General features: G+C 42.8%; 1 protein-coding gene across 3 annotated transcripts in view; it reads left to right on the top strand.

Annotated features, from left to right (window-relative positions):
- The window catches only part of GALNT8 (polypeptide N-acetylgalactosaminyltransferase 8), a 33,493-nt gene that overhangs the window by 13,843 nt on the left and 2,613 nt on the right, over positions 1-17,037 (top strand). For all 3 annotated transcript variants that reach the window (XM_039363824.1, XM_039363822.1, XM_039363823.1), the window contains exons 2-9: positions 3,813-4,107; positions 7,791-7,957; positions 10,377-10,560; positions 10,700-10,897; positions 11,698-11,812; positions 13,389-13,574; positions 15,283-15,420; positions 16,265-16,360. In XM_039363824.1, the coding sequence (XP_039219758.1) occupies positions 3,995-4,107; positions 7,791-7,957; positions 10,377-10,560; positions 10,700-10,897; positions 11,698-11,812; positions 13,389-13,574; positions 15,283-15,420; positions 16,265-16,360 (1,197 nt within the window). In that variant the 5' untranslated portion in view covers positions 3,813-3,994. The remainder of the gene's footprint in view (positions 1-3,812; positions 4,108-7,790; positions 7,958-10,376; positions 10,561-10,699; positions 10,898-11,697; positions 11,813-13,388; positions 13,575-15,282; positions 15,421-16,264; positions 16,361-17,037) is intronic.

The raw sequence follows: 17,037 nt of genomic DNA, 5'->3' as shown, positions 1-17,037 counted from the left end.
AGGGGGAACTAGATTAAATAGTTATCCTTTCCCTCTCCATTCCCACCGCTATTACTATTGGGCATATTGTGGGTTAAAAGAATTATTTAACAAAGTGTTATATTTTATTGCTGCAATTTTTGCAATTTCAGTTATGAATGCAAAATCTAGTTTTGAGGTCCAGCAGTTTGGAACTGCTAACTAAATACTGCTCCACGCCATTGCCAAACGCTACCTAATACAACTTATCAATAAATAATACCGACAGTATAAAGTGTCAGCTATTAAATTCTCTTGAATGCTGGGGGCAAAGTCGTGTCCCTTAGGAAATACTCTTGCGAGGCAAAGTAAAACAGTTTCTTCCAGGGGCTTATGAAGTAGAGCAAGGGAAGGCAAGAGAATAAAGGATCTTCAGAGTAGCAACTGAGAACAAAACCCGTAGGTCCCTCACACACCCAGTAACTACTGGGATCAACTCCCTCTTCTGATTTTACTGAACATTTTAGGATGTTTTTATAAACATAGGAAGCTAAGATGTTATAAGGGCTCTCCTGCGAAAAAGGAAGGACAGGGAGGAGGTGCAGGTAAGAAAAGGGAGAGGAGAGGAGGAGAGGAGAGAGGGAGAAAGGAGGAGAGGGAAGAAGAGGGGAGGGGAGTGAGAAGTAGAAGAGAGGAGAAGAGGAGAGGAAGGAGGGGAGAGGGGATGAGGGGAAGGTAGGGGAGAGAGGAGAGGGGAGAGAGAGAGGAGAGAGATGAGGGGAGAAGAGGGGAGAGGGAGAGGGAAAGGGAGGGAGAGGGGAGTGGAGGGGAAGGGAGGGGAAAGAGGAGAGGTGAGAGAGGGAGGAGAGAGAGATGAAGGGAGAAGGGAGAGGGAGAGAGGGAGAGGGGAGTGGAGCGGAAGGGAAAGAGGAGAGGCAAGAGAGGGAGGAGAGAGAGATGAGTGGAGAAGAGGGGAGAGGGAGAGGGAAAGGGAGGGAGAGAGAGGGAGCGGAGAGGGGAGGGGAGAGGAAGGGAGGGGAAAGAGGAGTGGTGAGAGAAGGAGGAGAGAGAGATGAATGTAAAATGAGAGAGGGGAGAGGGAGAGGGAAAGGGAGGGAGAGGGAGAGAGGAGAAGAAGGGAGGGAAGAAAGGGGAGAGAGAAGAGAAAACGGAGACAAGGGGAAAAGAGAGATGAGGGGAGGGAAGAGGGGAGATGAGAGGAAGGGAGGGGAGAGGGGAGGGGAGAGGGAAAGGGAGGGGAGAGAGAGGGAGAGGGGAGGGGAAAGGAGGGGAAGGAAGGAAAGAGGAGGGGTGAGAGAGGGAGGAGAGAGAGATGAAGGAAGAAGGGAGAGGGAGAGGGGAGTGGAGCGGAAGGGAAGGGAAAGAGGAGAGGCGAGAGAGGGAGGAGAGAGAGATGAGTGGAGAAGAGGGGAGAGGGAGAGGGAAAGGGAGGGAGAGAGAGAGGGAGAGGAGAGGGGAGAGGAAGGGAGGGGAAAGAGGAGCGGTGAGAGAGGGAGGAGAGAGAGATGAATGTAAAATGAGAGAGGGGAGAGGGAGAGGGAAAGGGAGGGAGGGAGAGAGGAGAAGAAGGGAGGGAAGAAAGGAGGGGAGAGAGAAGAAAAAACGGAGACAAGGGGAAAAGAGAGATGAGGGGAGGGAAGAGGGGAGATGAGAGGAAGGGAGGGGAGAGGGGAGGGGAGAGGGAAAGGGAGGGGAGAGAGAGGGAGAGGGGAGGGGAAAGAAGGGGAAGGAAGGAAAGAGGAGGGAAGAGAGGGAGCGGAGACAAAGGGAAAGGAGAGGAGGCGAGAGGAGGGAAGAGGGGAGATGAGAGGAAGGGATGGGAAAGAGGAGAAGAGATATGAGGGGAGAAGAGGGGAGAGGGAAAGGGAGGGAGGGAGAGAGGAAGAGGGGAGGGGAGAGGAGGGGAAGGAAGGAAAGAGGAGGGGAGAGAGGGACTGGAGACAAAGGAGAGGAGATGAGGGGAGGAGGGAAGAGGGGAGATGAGAGAAAGGGATGGAAAAAGAGGAGAGGAGAGATGAGGGGAGAAGAGAGGAGAGGGAAAGGGAAGGAGAGTGGAGAGGAGGGGAAGGAAGGAAGGAAGGAAGGAAGGAAGGAAGGAAGGAAGGAAGGAAGGAAGGAAGGAAGGAAGGAAAGAGGAGGGGAGAGGAGAAGAGGGGAGAGGAGAAGGGAGGTAGGGTGTTTATATAGGATCTCTTTTTGTGCTGAGGCAAGAATATTACTCCGAAATTGGAACTTACCTTACAGCTTTGAAGAGCCATTGGGAATGCTTTGCCTCACATTTTAAAAAAAGTTGTTCTCGCGTTTTACATTTTTAAATTACTCCTCAACTATGCAAACAAGTCTTATTCCTCCTGCAGAGTTCCAGGCGATATTTAAACAACGGTTATAAACCGTTCTGAGATGTTTGGGATGTTTTTAATTCGATCAGCAACCAGTTTTCATTTTTTTGCCTCTGTCACTGGTTCCATAGCCGCCTACATAAAGTATTGTGTGTAGTTGTTAACGGTTACTAAATGAATTGTGAACAATTGGTAAATGGTAAATCATTCATGATCATTTCTAATTTGTTTAACTTTTAGGTTCCAAGAGTCCAGATAAGTTAGCAAGCCAAGTTTACTGTCTCTGGGTGTTTCCATAAACACCCAGGTATTTGGTGCACGAAATGACATTAAAATAATGTACACCAGTGTTTACCTCAGCAACTTTAAGGTGAGCGGACTTCAACTCCCAGAATTCCACCACCAGCAAGGCTGGCGGGGGAATTCTGGGAGTTGAAGTCCGCTCACCTTAAAGTTGTGGAGGTAGAGCAGTGGTTCTCAACTTGTGGGTCAGGACCCCATTTGGGGTCAAACGACCATTTCACGGGGGTCGCCAAACAATGCAGTCCACCATTTTTTTCCCCTTTTCCTTAGCTGTGCTACTCCGTTTTATTCTATTGGCTTTTGAAAGCCAATAGAATAGACTCTCTTGAATAGAGTCTCTTTCTATTGGCTTTCAAAAGCCAATAGGAATTGTCCAGGCTGTCTCTGCCCTGCTGAGCCCACCATTCTGCAAACGGTGCTGCACCAGTTGAGTAATCCTCGACTTACGACCGGTTGAGTAGTCCTCGACTTACGACCGGTTGGGGGTCGTGGCATTAAAAAGGTTGAGAACCACTGAGGTAGAGGAAACCCCGATGGACAGTATTTCTTACGTGTCATTTCTGCTTCTTGGGTGACATTTTTGCTTGATGACCTTTCGCCCAGAGTTTGCGGGTCAACCTTTCAACCTTCCAAGATGAAGATCTTTCTTCCACCTCCGAGCAATTTTTTTTTACCCCCTTTGTGAATCACAGCAGAACCTAATTCAACCACACACAAGGCTGGGAAAGCAAGAAGCATTTATGGAATTTGCCTCCACAATTATTAATAGCTAGAAAACCCATTGTTAAGCATTCAGGGTTGAAAGTACTCATCTGGATCAAAATTAACTTGTCGTTCATCGTCCCGATCCCTTTGTAGTATTTCTGCCTCCTTCTAATCATGATTTCTGACTCCATCATGGTTGACTGCACTACAGAGGTCCTCTTTGACCATGGTGTGGGTGCTCCAACACTGGAGGCTTTTAAGAAGAGACTGGACAGCCATTTATCTGAAATGGTATAGGTTTCCTATCTGAGCAGGGGGTTGGACTAGAAGACCTCCAAGGTCCCTTCCAACTCTATTATTGTTGTTGTTGTTATTGTTACCTCAGGGATCCCTTCCAGCCTTATGTTCTATCTATATTCTAAGTGATTCTTTCTGACGTTTGGGTGCTTTTATCCCTCAGCCTCTTTCCCTTTTTGTGTTTTTCAGCAAAGTATATAAAACAATCAGATGAAAAAAAGAAGGCAGCGGATGAACTGAAACTGCCCGAGAAGCCACACCGGGAAATACAGGAAGACGAACAGGGCAAGGAAAACCGGAGGGAGCCTGAAGCGCCTCCCAGGGTGCGCTTCCCAGATTCCCCTCTGTTCCAGAGATGGGGCAAAGATTTAATGGAGGACCAGCAAATTGTGGCCCAGCAGCTCTTTGATAAGTACGGGTACAACGTTTACCTGAGCGATCGCTTGCCTCTGGAAAGGCCTTTGAAAGAGACCAGACACCCCAGGTGAAGTTGTGTTTAATAATAATAATAATAATAATAATAATAATAATAATAATAATAATAATAATAATAATAATAATAGTGGATGTGGCAGTGCCTGGAGATAGCAGAATAGAAGAGAAAGAACTGGAGAAGATAACAAAATACAAAGACCTACAAATAGAAATAGAAAGACTATGGCAAAAGCAAGCAAGGGTAGTACCAATAGTCATAGGCTCCTTGGGTGCAATCCCAAAACAACTGGAGCACCACTTGAACACCATTGGCATTGACAAATTCGCTATTAGTCAATTGCAAAAGGCGGCCTTATTAGGAACTGCTTCCATCCTGCGACGATATCTGTAATACCATCAAACATCCACATCTGCCTATCCCAGGTCCTGGGTAAGGACTCGATAGGTAGACAAAATGCCAAATCCAGTCTGAACATCTGGCTGACTGTGCGATGATCGATAATAATAATAATAATAATAATAATAATAATAATAATAATAATAATAATAATAATAATAATAACTGTCCGTATATATAGCCAAGATATTGTAATGGAATTTGGCTTGGACAAATGTGCCACAGTTACTATCAAACAAGGAAAAATAATGAAAACTGAAGGAATCAAGATGCCCCACAAAAATAACATTAAGAGTCTGGATGAGGAAGAGTACTACAAATACTTGGGTATCCTTCAAGCTGACAACATCAAGCACACTGAAGTCAAGAAAAAGATTAGAGGTGAATACATCAAGAGAGTGAAGAAGATCTTAAAATCCAAACTCAATGGAGGAAATACCATAAAGGCAATCAACACCTGGGCAATCCCAGTCATTAGGTACACAGCTGGAATAGTGGACTGGACTCAAGCAGAACTAAAAGCAATGGATAGGCAGACCAGAAAAATAATGACAATGAATCATGCCCTTCATCCACGCAGTGACATTGATAGACTTTATCTACCAAGGCAAATAGGTGGGCGTGGAATGCTACAAGTACATCAGATGGTTGAAGAAGAAAAAATGGCTTTGGAAGAATATCTGAAGAACAATGATGAAGATGCACTGAAATTAGTATATCAGGAAGGCTTACTAACTACTGGAGAGACCAAACTGGCCTACAAGAAAGACCAAATGAAGAACAGAATAGAGGCATGGGAAGACAAAGCACTACATGGCCAATACATTAAAAAAATAGCTGGGAAAGCAGATAATAATAAAACCTGGCAATGGCTAAGAGCAGGAAAATTGAAGAAAGAGACCGAGGGACTAATTCTGGCTGCACAAGACCAAGCCTTAAGGACAAATGCATACAAAGTCAAAATTGAGAAGACAGCAACAGACAGTAAGTGCCGCCTATGCAAAGAAGCTGAAGAAACAGTGGACCACTTGGTAAGCTGTTGCAAGAAGATTGCACAAACTGATTACAAGCAGCGGCATGACAAAGTAGCAACAATGGTGCATTGGAAGATCTGCAAAAAATATCATTTGCCTGTAAGCAAAAACTGGTGGGATCATAAAATAGAGAAAGTCATAGAAAATGATAAAATTAAACTGCTCTGGGACTTCAGAATTCAAACAGACAAGCACCTGCAACATAACACCCCAGACTTAACAATTGTCGATAAGAAAGACAAAAAAGTCTGGATAGTGGACGTGGCAGTGCCTGGAGATAGCAGAATAGAAGAGAAAGAACTGGAGAAGATAACAAAATACAAAGACCTACAAATAGAAATAGAAAGACTGTGGCAAAAGCAAGCAAGGGTAGTACCAATAGTCATAGGCTCCTTGGGTGCAATCCCAAAACAACTGGAGCACCACTTGAACACAATTGGCATTGACAAATTCGCTATTAGTCAGTTGCAAAAGGCGGCCTTATTAGGAACTGCTTCCATCCTGCAACGATATCTGTAATACCATCAAACATCCACATCTGCCTATCCCAGGTCCTGGGTAAGGACTCGATAGGTAGACAAAATGCCAAATCCAGTCTGAACATCTGGCTGAATATGCGATGATCAATAATAATAATAATAGTTGGAAGGGACCTTGGAAGTCATCTAGTCCAGTGGTTCTCAACCTTTTTAATGCCGCAACCCCCAACCGGTCGTAAGTCGAGGACTACTCAACCGGTCGTAAGTCGAGGACTACTCAACTGGTGCAGCACCGTTTGCAGAATGAGACTTTTGGTGGGCTCAGCAGGGCAGAGACAGCCTGGACAATTCCTATTGGCTTTGGAAAGCCAATAGAATTAGACTCTATTCAAGAGAGTCTATTCTACTGGCTTTCAAAAGCCAATGGAATAAAAGGGAGTAGCACAGCTAAGGAAAAGGGGGGAAAAAATGGCGGACTGTGTTGTTTGGCGACCCCCATGAAATGGTCGTTCGACCCCAAATGGGGTCCCGACCCACAGGTTGAGAACCACTGAACTAGACCATTTCGGACAAATGGTTGCCCAATCTCTTCTTAAAAACTTCCAGTGTTGGAGCATTCACCGCTTCTGGAGGCAGGTTGTTCCGCTGGTTAATTGTTCTCACTGTCGGGAAGTTTCTCCTTAGTTCTAGTTTCCATCCGTTGCTTTTCTCCGTCTTTGGCTTACCAAAGGGCGGGCAAGGCTGGCGACGTGGGGAGTGATGGTGGCCGTGGCGATGTAGAACCCAACAGGCTGGCACAGAGGGCAGATTAGAAAGTTGGAAGCATGCTGAACGCAGGAAGTCCTCGACTTACAACGGTTTCATTTAGTGGCCATTCAAAGTGACGCCGTCACTGAAAAAAAAGGGGGGGCTTGGGACCGTTTTTCACACTTACGACCCTTGGTCCTGCGATCCCAAATCCAGACGCTTGGCAACTGACTCCTATTTATGACGGCCGCGGTGTCCCGGTCTCACGTGACATAGGGCCTCCTGCCGGAGAAAGGGGTCAGTCTAGAAGACCTCCAAGGTCCCTTCCAGCTCTGTTGTTCTGTCCTGTGCTTCTGACTTTCCAACAAGCCAAGAAAACGGGGGAAGCCAGATTCACTTAATAATTGTGTGACCAGCTTCACAACTGCGGGGATTCGCTTTCAGGATTTGAGATTGTCAAAAGAGGCAAAATTCACTTAGCAGAAGGAGAAATTTTGAGCTCTGTTGGGGTCCTAAGTTGTGAACTAATTTGTCTAACAAAACTGGGACATATTCTAAAAAGGGACAGGATCGGTGTGTGTCTTCTTGTGTCTGCAAGAACATCAATCTCCTTAATGACATTTGAGCAGCTTCCTTCTCGCTTGATTTCTGTGCACTGGGTATTCTTAAAAGCAGAAGTTCATGCAGCTAGTCCTCAACTTTATCACAACGGAGCCCGGAATTTCTCGATGGATAATCGAGACACTTAAGTGAGCTTTGCCCCATTTTACGACCTTTCTTGCCACAGTTGTTAAGTGAATCACTGCAGGTGTTAAGTTAGTAGCACAGTTGTTAAGTCAATCTGGCTTCCCCATATGGCTTTGCTTGGCAAAAGGTCCCAAAAGGGAATCACATGACACACATACACACACACACACCCCAGGACACGGCAGCCATCATTCGTACACACCAGTTGCCAAGCGTCTGAATTTTGTTGATGGTGACTTCCAGCTCTGTTATTCTGCCCCTGGAAATTCTTCGCTCACATTGCGCCACAATAATCTAACGAATATCCGTTTTTCTGGGTTTCCTCCAGATGTCGCAAGAAGAAATATTCGTCTGATCTCCCAACTCTTAGTGTAATTCTTATATTCTTTAATGAGGCCACCTCCATCCTCTTGCGTGCAATCACCAGCATAATTAACCGAACACCGTCTCACCTCCTGAAGGAAATCATCCTTATTGATGATTGCAGTTCAAACGGTAAGTGGCACGGTCTGAAACTTTTCCATGGGCAAACTACTTTTTCATGAAATCGGGGACTTCTACGGAAAACTGGACTGCAGATCATCCTTGACTTACAACAGTTCATTTAGTGACTGTTTGAAGTTACAAAGGCATTGAGAGAAGTGATTTAGCATGTTTTTTCACACTTACAGCCATTTCACCATCCGCCATGGCTACGTGATCAAAATTCGGACACTTTTAGCGATTGACTCATATTTAATCGTGTAACAGTGATTCACTTAATAACTGCGGCAAGAAAGGCCATAAAAGGGAAAACACACTTAACAAATGTCTCACTTAGCAACATAAATTTGGGGCTCCATTGTGGTTGTAAGTCAAGGACTTCCTGTATATAGAAACATAGATGTTCCAGATTGTTTACTGAATAAAATGTACTACCGTACTGTTAAGGAATTGCAACAAACCAACACACCCTCTTTCCACTGTGATGTGTTAGAAATTCTGTATATAATCCTGCAGAACAGACTGTGCACTGTCCCCATGTGCTTTTCTGCTTACTGCAACAAGGAAGCAGGAAACGTTATTCAGAAAAAAGGCATAGAGTTGCACCATAGATGCAACTACCAACTTATAAACGCTGCCATCTACTGGTTGAATACTGCTGTAGTGGTTGTACAGAATACATGGGACGCTGTATTACGACAAGATCTCTCTGCACACGCCTTAAATTATGTTTTCAGGACATTATTTTTTCCAGCTGCTGGGCAGCTATTCTCAGTTGCTGCATACGTAGGTTTGGAGAACCAGATTCTGTAAAATCATCCCAATTTGAAATGTTTTGAGTCTGAAGAAATCATTTCACACGGGTTAAACTCAAAACAAAGCACTCTAATACACAGAGTCTCACTGTGAGCATGGGCAAAAAGAGGTATTACGTTCTTTTTTTTGTTGTGAATGTGGAATCATGGTGGTCTCTGAGGTTACTTATTTCCTTGCAGATGTTTCGTTATCCAACTGAGTAATAACATCAGTGTGAGCGAGTGTGGCATTTGCTCCCCTTTTTTACACAATAGCACGCCCTACTAGCTACGGTAGGAAGGAAGAAAAAATGGCAAACTGAAGACAGCTCTGCAAAAAGCAGAGCCAACAACAGTGACAAAGAACAACCAGTCAGCGAGTAGACCAGCTCTTCAAATCTCTCTGGATAAAGAGAGGAGAGGATTTCCAAAGATGCTTTTTCAAGAGGCAACAGGACTTTCTCGTTTTTTTTCCTTGAAGACGTTTCACTTCTCATCTAAGAAGCTTCATCAGTTCTGACTGGATGGTGGAGGATGGAAGGATTTATATTCCTTGCAGTCATCTGGTCATTGGTGCTCTTTCTGAGAGTCGTGGAGGCCACTTGGAGGCTTACCTGTGCTCTCGGGATCACCTGAGTAGCGCGAATGATTGTGGGGCCTTCTTGGAACTGCTGAAAGGACCGTGTTGTCGACTGGAGCTAGGTGGTGTCATATCCCCCTCCAGACCCCCAGTTGAGAGAAGGCTGTTAATTTTAATGTAGATGGCTTCTTTGAGCCTTCTTTTCCTCCTTCACCGAACACATCAACTCTGTGGACAGATACATTAAGTTCACACGGAAAGACGTTTACATTGTTATTATTATTATTATTATGGATCATCGCACAGTCAGCCAGATGTTCAGACTGGATTTGTCATTTTGTCTACCTATCGAGTCCTCCCCAAGGACCTGGGATAGGCAGGTGTGGATGTTTGATGGTATTACAGATATCGTCGCAGGATGGAAGCAGTTCCTAGTAAGGCCACCTTTTGCAATTGACTAATAGCGAATTTGTCAATGCCAATGGTGTTCAAGTGGTGCTCCAGTTGTTTTGGGATTGCACCCAAGGCACCTATTACTATTGGTACCACCCTTGCTTGCTTTTGCCACAGTCTTCCTATTTCTATTTGTAGGTTTTTGTATTTTGTTATCTTCTCCAGTTCTTTCTCGTCTATTCTGCTGTCTCCAGGCACTGCCACGTCCACTATCCAGACTTTTTTGTCTTTCTTATCGACAATTGTTAAATTATTAAATAGAAAAAAAGAGATTAAAGAGAAGTAATTTTAAAAAGTGGACACTAAGGGTACTAAAAACTTTAACTAAAGGAGAAAAATATATAAACCTGATTTTTCTCTCTCTCTCTTCTCTCTCTCTCTCTCTCTCTCTCTCTCTCTCTCACACACACACACACGCACACACACACACACACACACACACACACACACACACAATAACCAAGTATCTCTCAACATTATTAAATAGCAAAGAGAGAATGAAAATTTTACCTGGGTAACCAAATTCGAATTTTCACCTGTGTTCTGGCATAAACATCTCAAATTAATGCTGTTAACATCTGTTACGTTTTTTTTTTCACCACAGAGGAACTTAAAGGCCCTTTGGAGGAGCATGTCAAAAAATTCAATGCCCAACATCCAGGACTGCTGAAAATTGTGAGACATCAAGAAAGGATGGGGCTCACGGAAGCTCGGATTTCTGGCTGGAAAGCATCTCGTGCGGATGTGGTGGCTATCCTGGATGCGCATATTGAAGTCAACACGGAATGGTAAGCCTCGAACGTCACCCGTCTCCAAGAGAGGAACTCAACAGGTCCATTTCCATTCATTGTCCTGATAGCTTAGCTTGGCTTGGTAGATTTTGAAAGTCCTACATAGTTCCATGAACTCTTTTCTGCATTAATGAAGGGCTGAACCAATTCTCTCGCGCATCAAGGAGGACCACACCGTTATCATATCGCCGGTGTTTGACAACATCCGTTTTGATGATTTCCAACTTACTCAATACGCAGAGGCTGCCGATGGGTTTGACTGGGCTCTTTGGTGTCTCTACGAGTCCATACCAGAAGACTGGTATGCCCTCAAAGACCCAACTGCACCAATCCGGTAAGTTATCCTGTTACGTGTTGAAGCTTGTCTCACCTCAACTTTCCCGGAATGAAAATAACCAGAAGTTTTTAATTGATGTTCTTTCTTACTAAAGCTTGTAATAATAATAATAATAATAATAATAATAATAATAATAATAATAATAATAATAATAAAGTTAGAAGTGACCTTGGAGTCATCGAGTCCAACCCCCTGCTCAGGCAGGAAACCGTATACCATTTCGGACAAATAGCTGTCCAGTCTCTTCTTAAAAACTTCCATTGTTGGAGCATTTACCGCTTCTGGAGGCAGGTTGTTCCACTGGTTAATTGTTCTCACTGTCAGGAAGTTTCTCCTTAGTTCTAGGTTGTTTCTCTCATTGATGAGTTTTCATCTGTTGCTTCTTGTCCTGCCTTCAGGGGCTTTGGAGAATAGCTTGACTCCCTCTTCTTTGGGGCAGCCCCTGAGATATTAGAACATGGCTATCATGTCCCCCCTTGTCCTTCTCTACATTAAACTTACTAGACACACCAATCCCTGCAACCGTTCCTTATATACCTGTAGACAGAATCTTGCTAAACTAAAGCAAGGAACACTCAAGATACACTCTGAGAACTTCTAGGGAGGCGCCATCTTAACTCTCTTTCTCCCAACCAAACGATCTAAAGTTTGCTGACCCTTGGTCCTCTGGAATGAAAATCAATAAAAGTTTCTGTGTCCATTCCCTGGTTCTCTTTAATGTTTCATCCAAACATTGTCCAACTTGATAGATATTCATGAATAAAAGCTGATGACCCTTTTGGTGTTCTTCATATCAGGAGTCCTTCTATCATGGGAATACTTGCCGCGAACAGAGAATTTTTGGGGAAGATCGGTGTTCTGGATGGCGGAATGCACATTTACGGCGGAGAAAATGTGGAATTAGGCATCAGGGTGAGACTTTTATTATTAATATTTTCTTGTCTTTTTTTTGTACTGGTTCATGTGATCCATTTTTGCAACTTTCTATTCTGTCCCAGTATACGTGAGTCCTTGTTATGCTCACAAGGAGAAATCCATCTTCCAAGAAACGGGCAGGAACCGCAAGAAAAAACCAACCCCTTTTATTCTCACACACCTGAGTCAATGTCCAAGGCAAACAAACACAGTCCATAGAAACTCAATCCTCAACACAAACAGCTGCCTTCAGCCACCAGCACCTCCCACACCTTCCCTTTTATTATTTAGCAAAGGCGTGGCTTCCTAATGCCTTCTCCTTTGCCTTTGGAGCCGCCCCTTCCTCTTGTCCTGCTTGCTTCTCTTGCCTGAGCTTACGTGCATTCAGGATTTGTCCCAGCTGTTCTTTATCACTGTCCAACTCAGGCTCCCAGCACAGCTGTGTCTCAGCCTGAGTGCAAGTAGAGGGGCCAGGCTCCTCGTCCGACTGTAAGTCTTGGAGCTCCTCAGAGCCTTCCTCTGACTCTGATGTCACTCCAGGCCCCTCCTCCTCCTCCTCCTCCTCCTCCTCCTCTGATTCCTCAGATTCAGCTGCCGGATCCACTGGCTGGCGAGGAATCACAACACCTTCTGACCAGCAAAGTTAATGGGGAAGTCAGATTCACTTAACAGCCTTGTTCCTGACTTAACAACTGTAGTGGTTCCCTTAACGGCTGTGGCAGGAAAGGTCGTAAAATGGGGCAAAACTCACTTAACAAATGTCTCGCTTAGCCACAGAAATTTTGGGCTCAGTTGTGATTGTTAAGTTCAGGACTGCCTGTATTGTAGATCATTTGGAGTAGACGAAGACGTAGGTCTGGGTGTTTTTTCTCAAACTAAGTGGGTGGTGTTGTGTGGCCCAAGGGAAAAACCCTTACAGACGCAGCCAATCAGGGGACTCTTGGGAGCCTGCCTAGTGGGTAGGGCTTCTTTCCTCAATTACCAGTTCGCTGCAGCCAGGATTCTTGAGAAAAAAAGAATTATATAGAAAGTAGGATTATAGGGCTGGGAAGGACTTTAAAGATCTTCTAGTCCAATCTCCTGCTGGTCAAATGGTTGTTCAATCTGTTTTTGGAAACTTCCAGTGATGGAGCACCCGCAACTCAGAGAAGCCAGCTTAGTCCATTGATTAATCATATGTCTCGCAGTTATTCTGTCAGAGCATGCACAGTCTTTTTTTGCTGAGGTAACCCAGGAGTAACTACAGTAAACAGTGGTTTGTAATTAAATGGTGGTTTACATCACAATATCTACAAATATATTAGAAACAAAATAGATACAGATGGTGATAATTCAGCAAACTCCAATGCACCGCAATTACAGCAGTCAAACGGACGAGAGAGAAAGACTCCAGCAAAAAACTTCCCTTTTATACTCAGGCTCTTAAAGGGATACACACACCTGCTTAATCATTCCTATTATTGCATCAGTCACATTACATTACATCTTTACATAAGCTGTTTAGCCTTTAAATCATATTTTTTTCTTATGAAAAAAAACCCCTGAAGACTCTATTCTTATTTTACAACAACAGGCTTGGCAATGCAGTGGGAGAGTTGAAGTCTTGCCGTGTTCAAGGATTGCACACCTGGAGCGAGCCCACAAGCCCTATTTGCTGGATTTGGCCCTTGCTGTGAAGAGAAATGCATTACGTGTCGCAGAAGTGTGGATGGACGAATATAAATACATGGTCTACTACGCCTGGAACGTACCTCTTGAGGTTGTTGGCAAATTTTATCTGTGTAAGAAGTCAATCAATCCATCAGAATAGAGCTGGAAGGGGCCTTGGATGTCTTCTAGTCCAACCCCCTGCTCAAGCAGGAGACCTTGTGCCATCTCAGACAAGTCACTGTCTAGTCTCTTCTTAAAAATCTCTAGTGATGGGGCGCCCATGATTTCTGGTGGCAAGCTGTTCCGCTGATTAATTGTCCTCACTGTTAGGAAGTTTCTCCTTAATTCCAGGTTGCTTCTCTCCTTGATCAGTTTCCACCCATTGTTTCTTGTCTTGCCTTCTGGTGCTTTGGAAAATACGTTGACCCCCCTCTTCTTTGTGGCAGCCCCTCAAAGAACAGGGGGTCAATTTATTTTCCAAAGCACCAGAAGGCAAGACAAGAAACAATGGGTGGAAACCAATCAAGGAGAAACTAATCAAGTATCAAAGTTGAACCTGTAGTGAAGAGGGAGAGAGCGGAAATGGATTAAAATAGGGCCAAACCTTTATTGACTGAAGCCCAAGAAAAAAATTATTCTTTCCTTCTTTCCCAGCCTGGTAGATATTCAAAGATCAGGTGGATCTTGAACAGGCGGATAAGAATTGTTTATCTGCCAATCAAAACTTTGAAGAAACCTCTGTCTCTGCCCTAAGTCACAATTTTAATATTTGAACTGATTTTTCTTGACCTCTTATTACGGTATATTCTTACTTTATTTGTTTCATGATTTGAAGAGTTGAAGGACTATTTTATTTTATTTTGTTTTATTTTGTTTATTATTTTATTTTTTATTTTATTATTCTTTATTATTTTACTTTATTATTATTATTATTTTATCTTATTTATTATTTTATTTTACCTTATTAGTTATTTTATTTTATTTTATTATTTTATTTTATATTTTGTTTTATTTATTATTTTATTTTATTATTATTATTTTACTTTATTATTATTATTTTATCTTATTTATTATTTTATTTTACCTTATTAGTTATTTTATTTTATTATTTTGTTTTATTTTTATTTTATTTTATATTGTTTTATTATTTTATTTTTTATTTTATTTCATTATTATTTTTTATTTTACTTTATTGTTATTATATTTTATCTTATTTATTATTTTATTTTACCTTGTTAATTATTTTATTTTATTGAATTTTATTTTATTTTAGTTATTTTATTATTTTATTTTATTTATTTTTATTTTATTTTAGTTATTTTATTATTTTATTTTATTTATTTTTATTTTATTTATTTTATATTTTGTTTTATTTTATTTTTATTTCATTATTTTTTATTTTACTTTATTATTATATTTTATCTTATTTATTATTTTATTTTACCTTGTTAGTTATTTTATTTTATTGAATTTTATTTTATGTTATTTATTTTATTAATTTATGTTATTTATTTTTATTTCATATTTTATTTATTTTATACTTTATTTTGTTGAATTTATTTATTTGATTTATGTACTGCCCATCTTGTCTAGCTAGGACCTTCCTCTTCCTCTTCCAATGAACAGCCCTTTATTACTGGGGAAAGTAAATTGTCATGGATGTTTTCAGTGCCTGAATAAGACCGTGAAAAGCCCCTAAGATTTTCTCCCGAGGTTTTCTCTCAAACCTCTTTAAGCATACGTTGAAATATCTCTAAATTGAATCATTTGAATTACGTGTTTGCCATCTCTCTGAAACCGATGTCCTCTTTTTCCAGAATTCCGGCATAGATTACGGAGATATTTCTTCTCGAAAAGAACTCAGGAAACGACTGAACTGCAAAAGCTTTGATTGGTATATCAAAAATGTCTACCCTAACTTGGTCCCTCAAGTTAACATTGTAGGCTATGGACCAGTAAGTAAAAGCTGGTAAGATGATATAATTGTTTGCTTCTTGCAAAACAGCACATCACTCGATTTCAGGTGCCCCCCCAACACACACACACAGACACACACACACACACAAACACACACACACACAAACACTGTTTTTCTAATGGGTCTGCCAAGTTAGTTGGCTAGCTTGCTTTATTTATTTTAGTGTTTAATGGAACGTTTATTCATAAGGGAAGTTCAGACTGAAATGTAAGAGGGTTTTTTTTTTTCATTCAGTTCAATTCAGTTTCATTCAACCAGGAGTTTAAAATGTGCTGTAAAGCACTGTGAAGCGGTATATAAGTCTAACTACTATGGCCATGGCTATTTAGGCTTATATAGTGCCCCATAGCATTTTACAGCTCAAACTTTCAGCTGTTAAGTGAGACATTTGTTAGGTGAGTTTTGCCCCATTTGACAACTGTTCTCTCCGTAATTGTTAAGTGAATCCCTGCAGTTGATAAGTTAGTAACGTGGTTGTTAAGCGAATTGGGGCTTCCCTCCATTGACATTGCTTGTCAGAAGATCGCAAATGGGGATCACGTGACCCCAAGGGGATGCTGCGACGTCACAGTTATGAGCCAGTTGCCAAATGTCCAGATTTTGATCACGTGACCATGGGGAGGCTGCAACAGTCGTAAATGTGAAAAACAGTCATAAGACACTTTCTTCCAGGGCCGTTGTAACTTTGAGCGGTCACTAAATGAACAGTCATAAGCCGAGAACTGACTCTATCACATTCTGCTTTGTTCTATTGATCCTGGTTTGCAGGCTCAATGAGTTGGGATTTTAAATCCAGCTCTTTGCTCTCCCTTACCCTGTAGATGAAAAACCCGCTAAGTGAGGAAAACTGCATAGATCAAGGGCCGGTTCCTGGGAACACTCCCATATTGTACATCTGCCATGGATACAGCCCTCAGGTAAGACGGCATTGTACTTTTTCTGGAAATGTCAAGACAGTGACGAAAATGCTAATTCCATCGAATGTAGAATAATACGGTTTCCAGGGGGGTCTTGGAGGTCTTATAGTTCAGGAGTGTTCTGTCCCAGCCTACGTGAGTCCTTGTTCTGCTCACAAGGAGAAACCCCTCTTCCAAGAAGCAGGCAGGAACCGCAAGAAAAAACCAACCCCTTTTATTCTCACAGACCTGAGTCCATGTCCAAGGCGAACAAACACAGTCCACAGAAACTCGATTCCTCAACACGAACGGCTGCCTTCAGCCACCAGCACCTCCCACACCTTCCCTTTTATTATGCAGCCCAAGGCGTGGCTTCCTAATGCCTTCTCCTTTGCCTTTTGAGCCGCCCCATCGCATTCCTCTGTCCTACTCGCTTCTCTTGCCTGTGCATTTGTGCATCCGGGATTTGTTCCAGCTGTTCTTCATCACTGTCCAACTCAGGCTCCCAGCACAGCTGTGTCTCAGCCTGCGCGCGAGTAGAAGGGCCAGGCTCTTCGTCCGACTGTAAGTCTTGGAGCTCCTCAGAGCCTTCCTCTGACTCTGATGTCACTCCAGGTTCCTCCTCCTCCTGCTCTGATTCCTCAGACCCAGCTGCCGAGTCCACTGGCTGGCGAGGAATCACAACAAGGAGTCCCCAG

This window comes from Crotalus tigris, unplaced genomic scaffold (genome assembly GCF_016545835.1).
Source record: "Crotalus tigris isolate CLP2741 ecotype Arizona unplaced genomic scaffold, ASM1654583v1 scf7180000019599.1365583, whole genome shotgun sequence".
In the NCBI taxonomy this organism is placed as follows: domain Eukaryota; kingdom Metazoa; phylum Chordata; class Lepidosauria; order Squamata; family Viperidae; genus Crotalus; species Crotalus tigris.
This window is presented reverse-complemented; position numbering and strand designations above follow the sequence as displayed.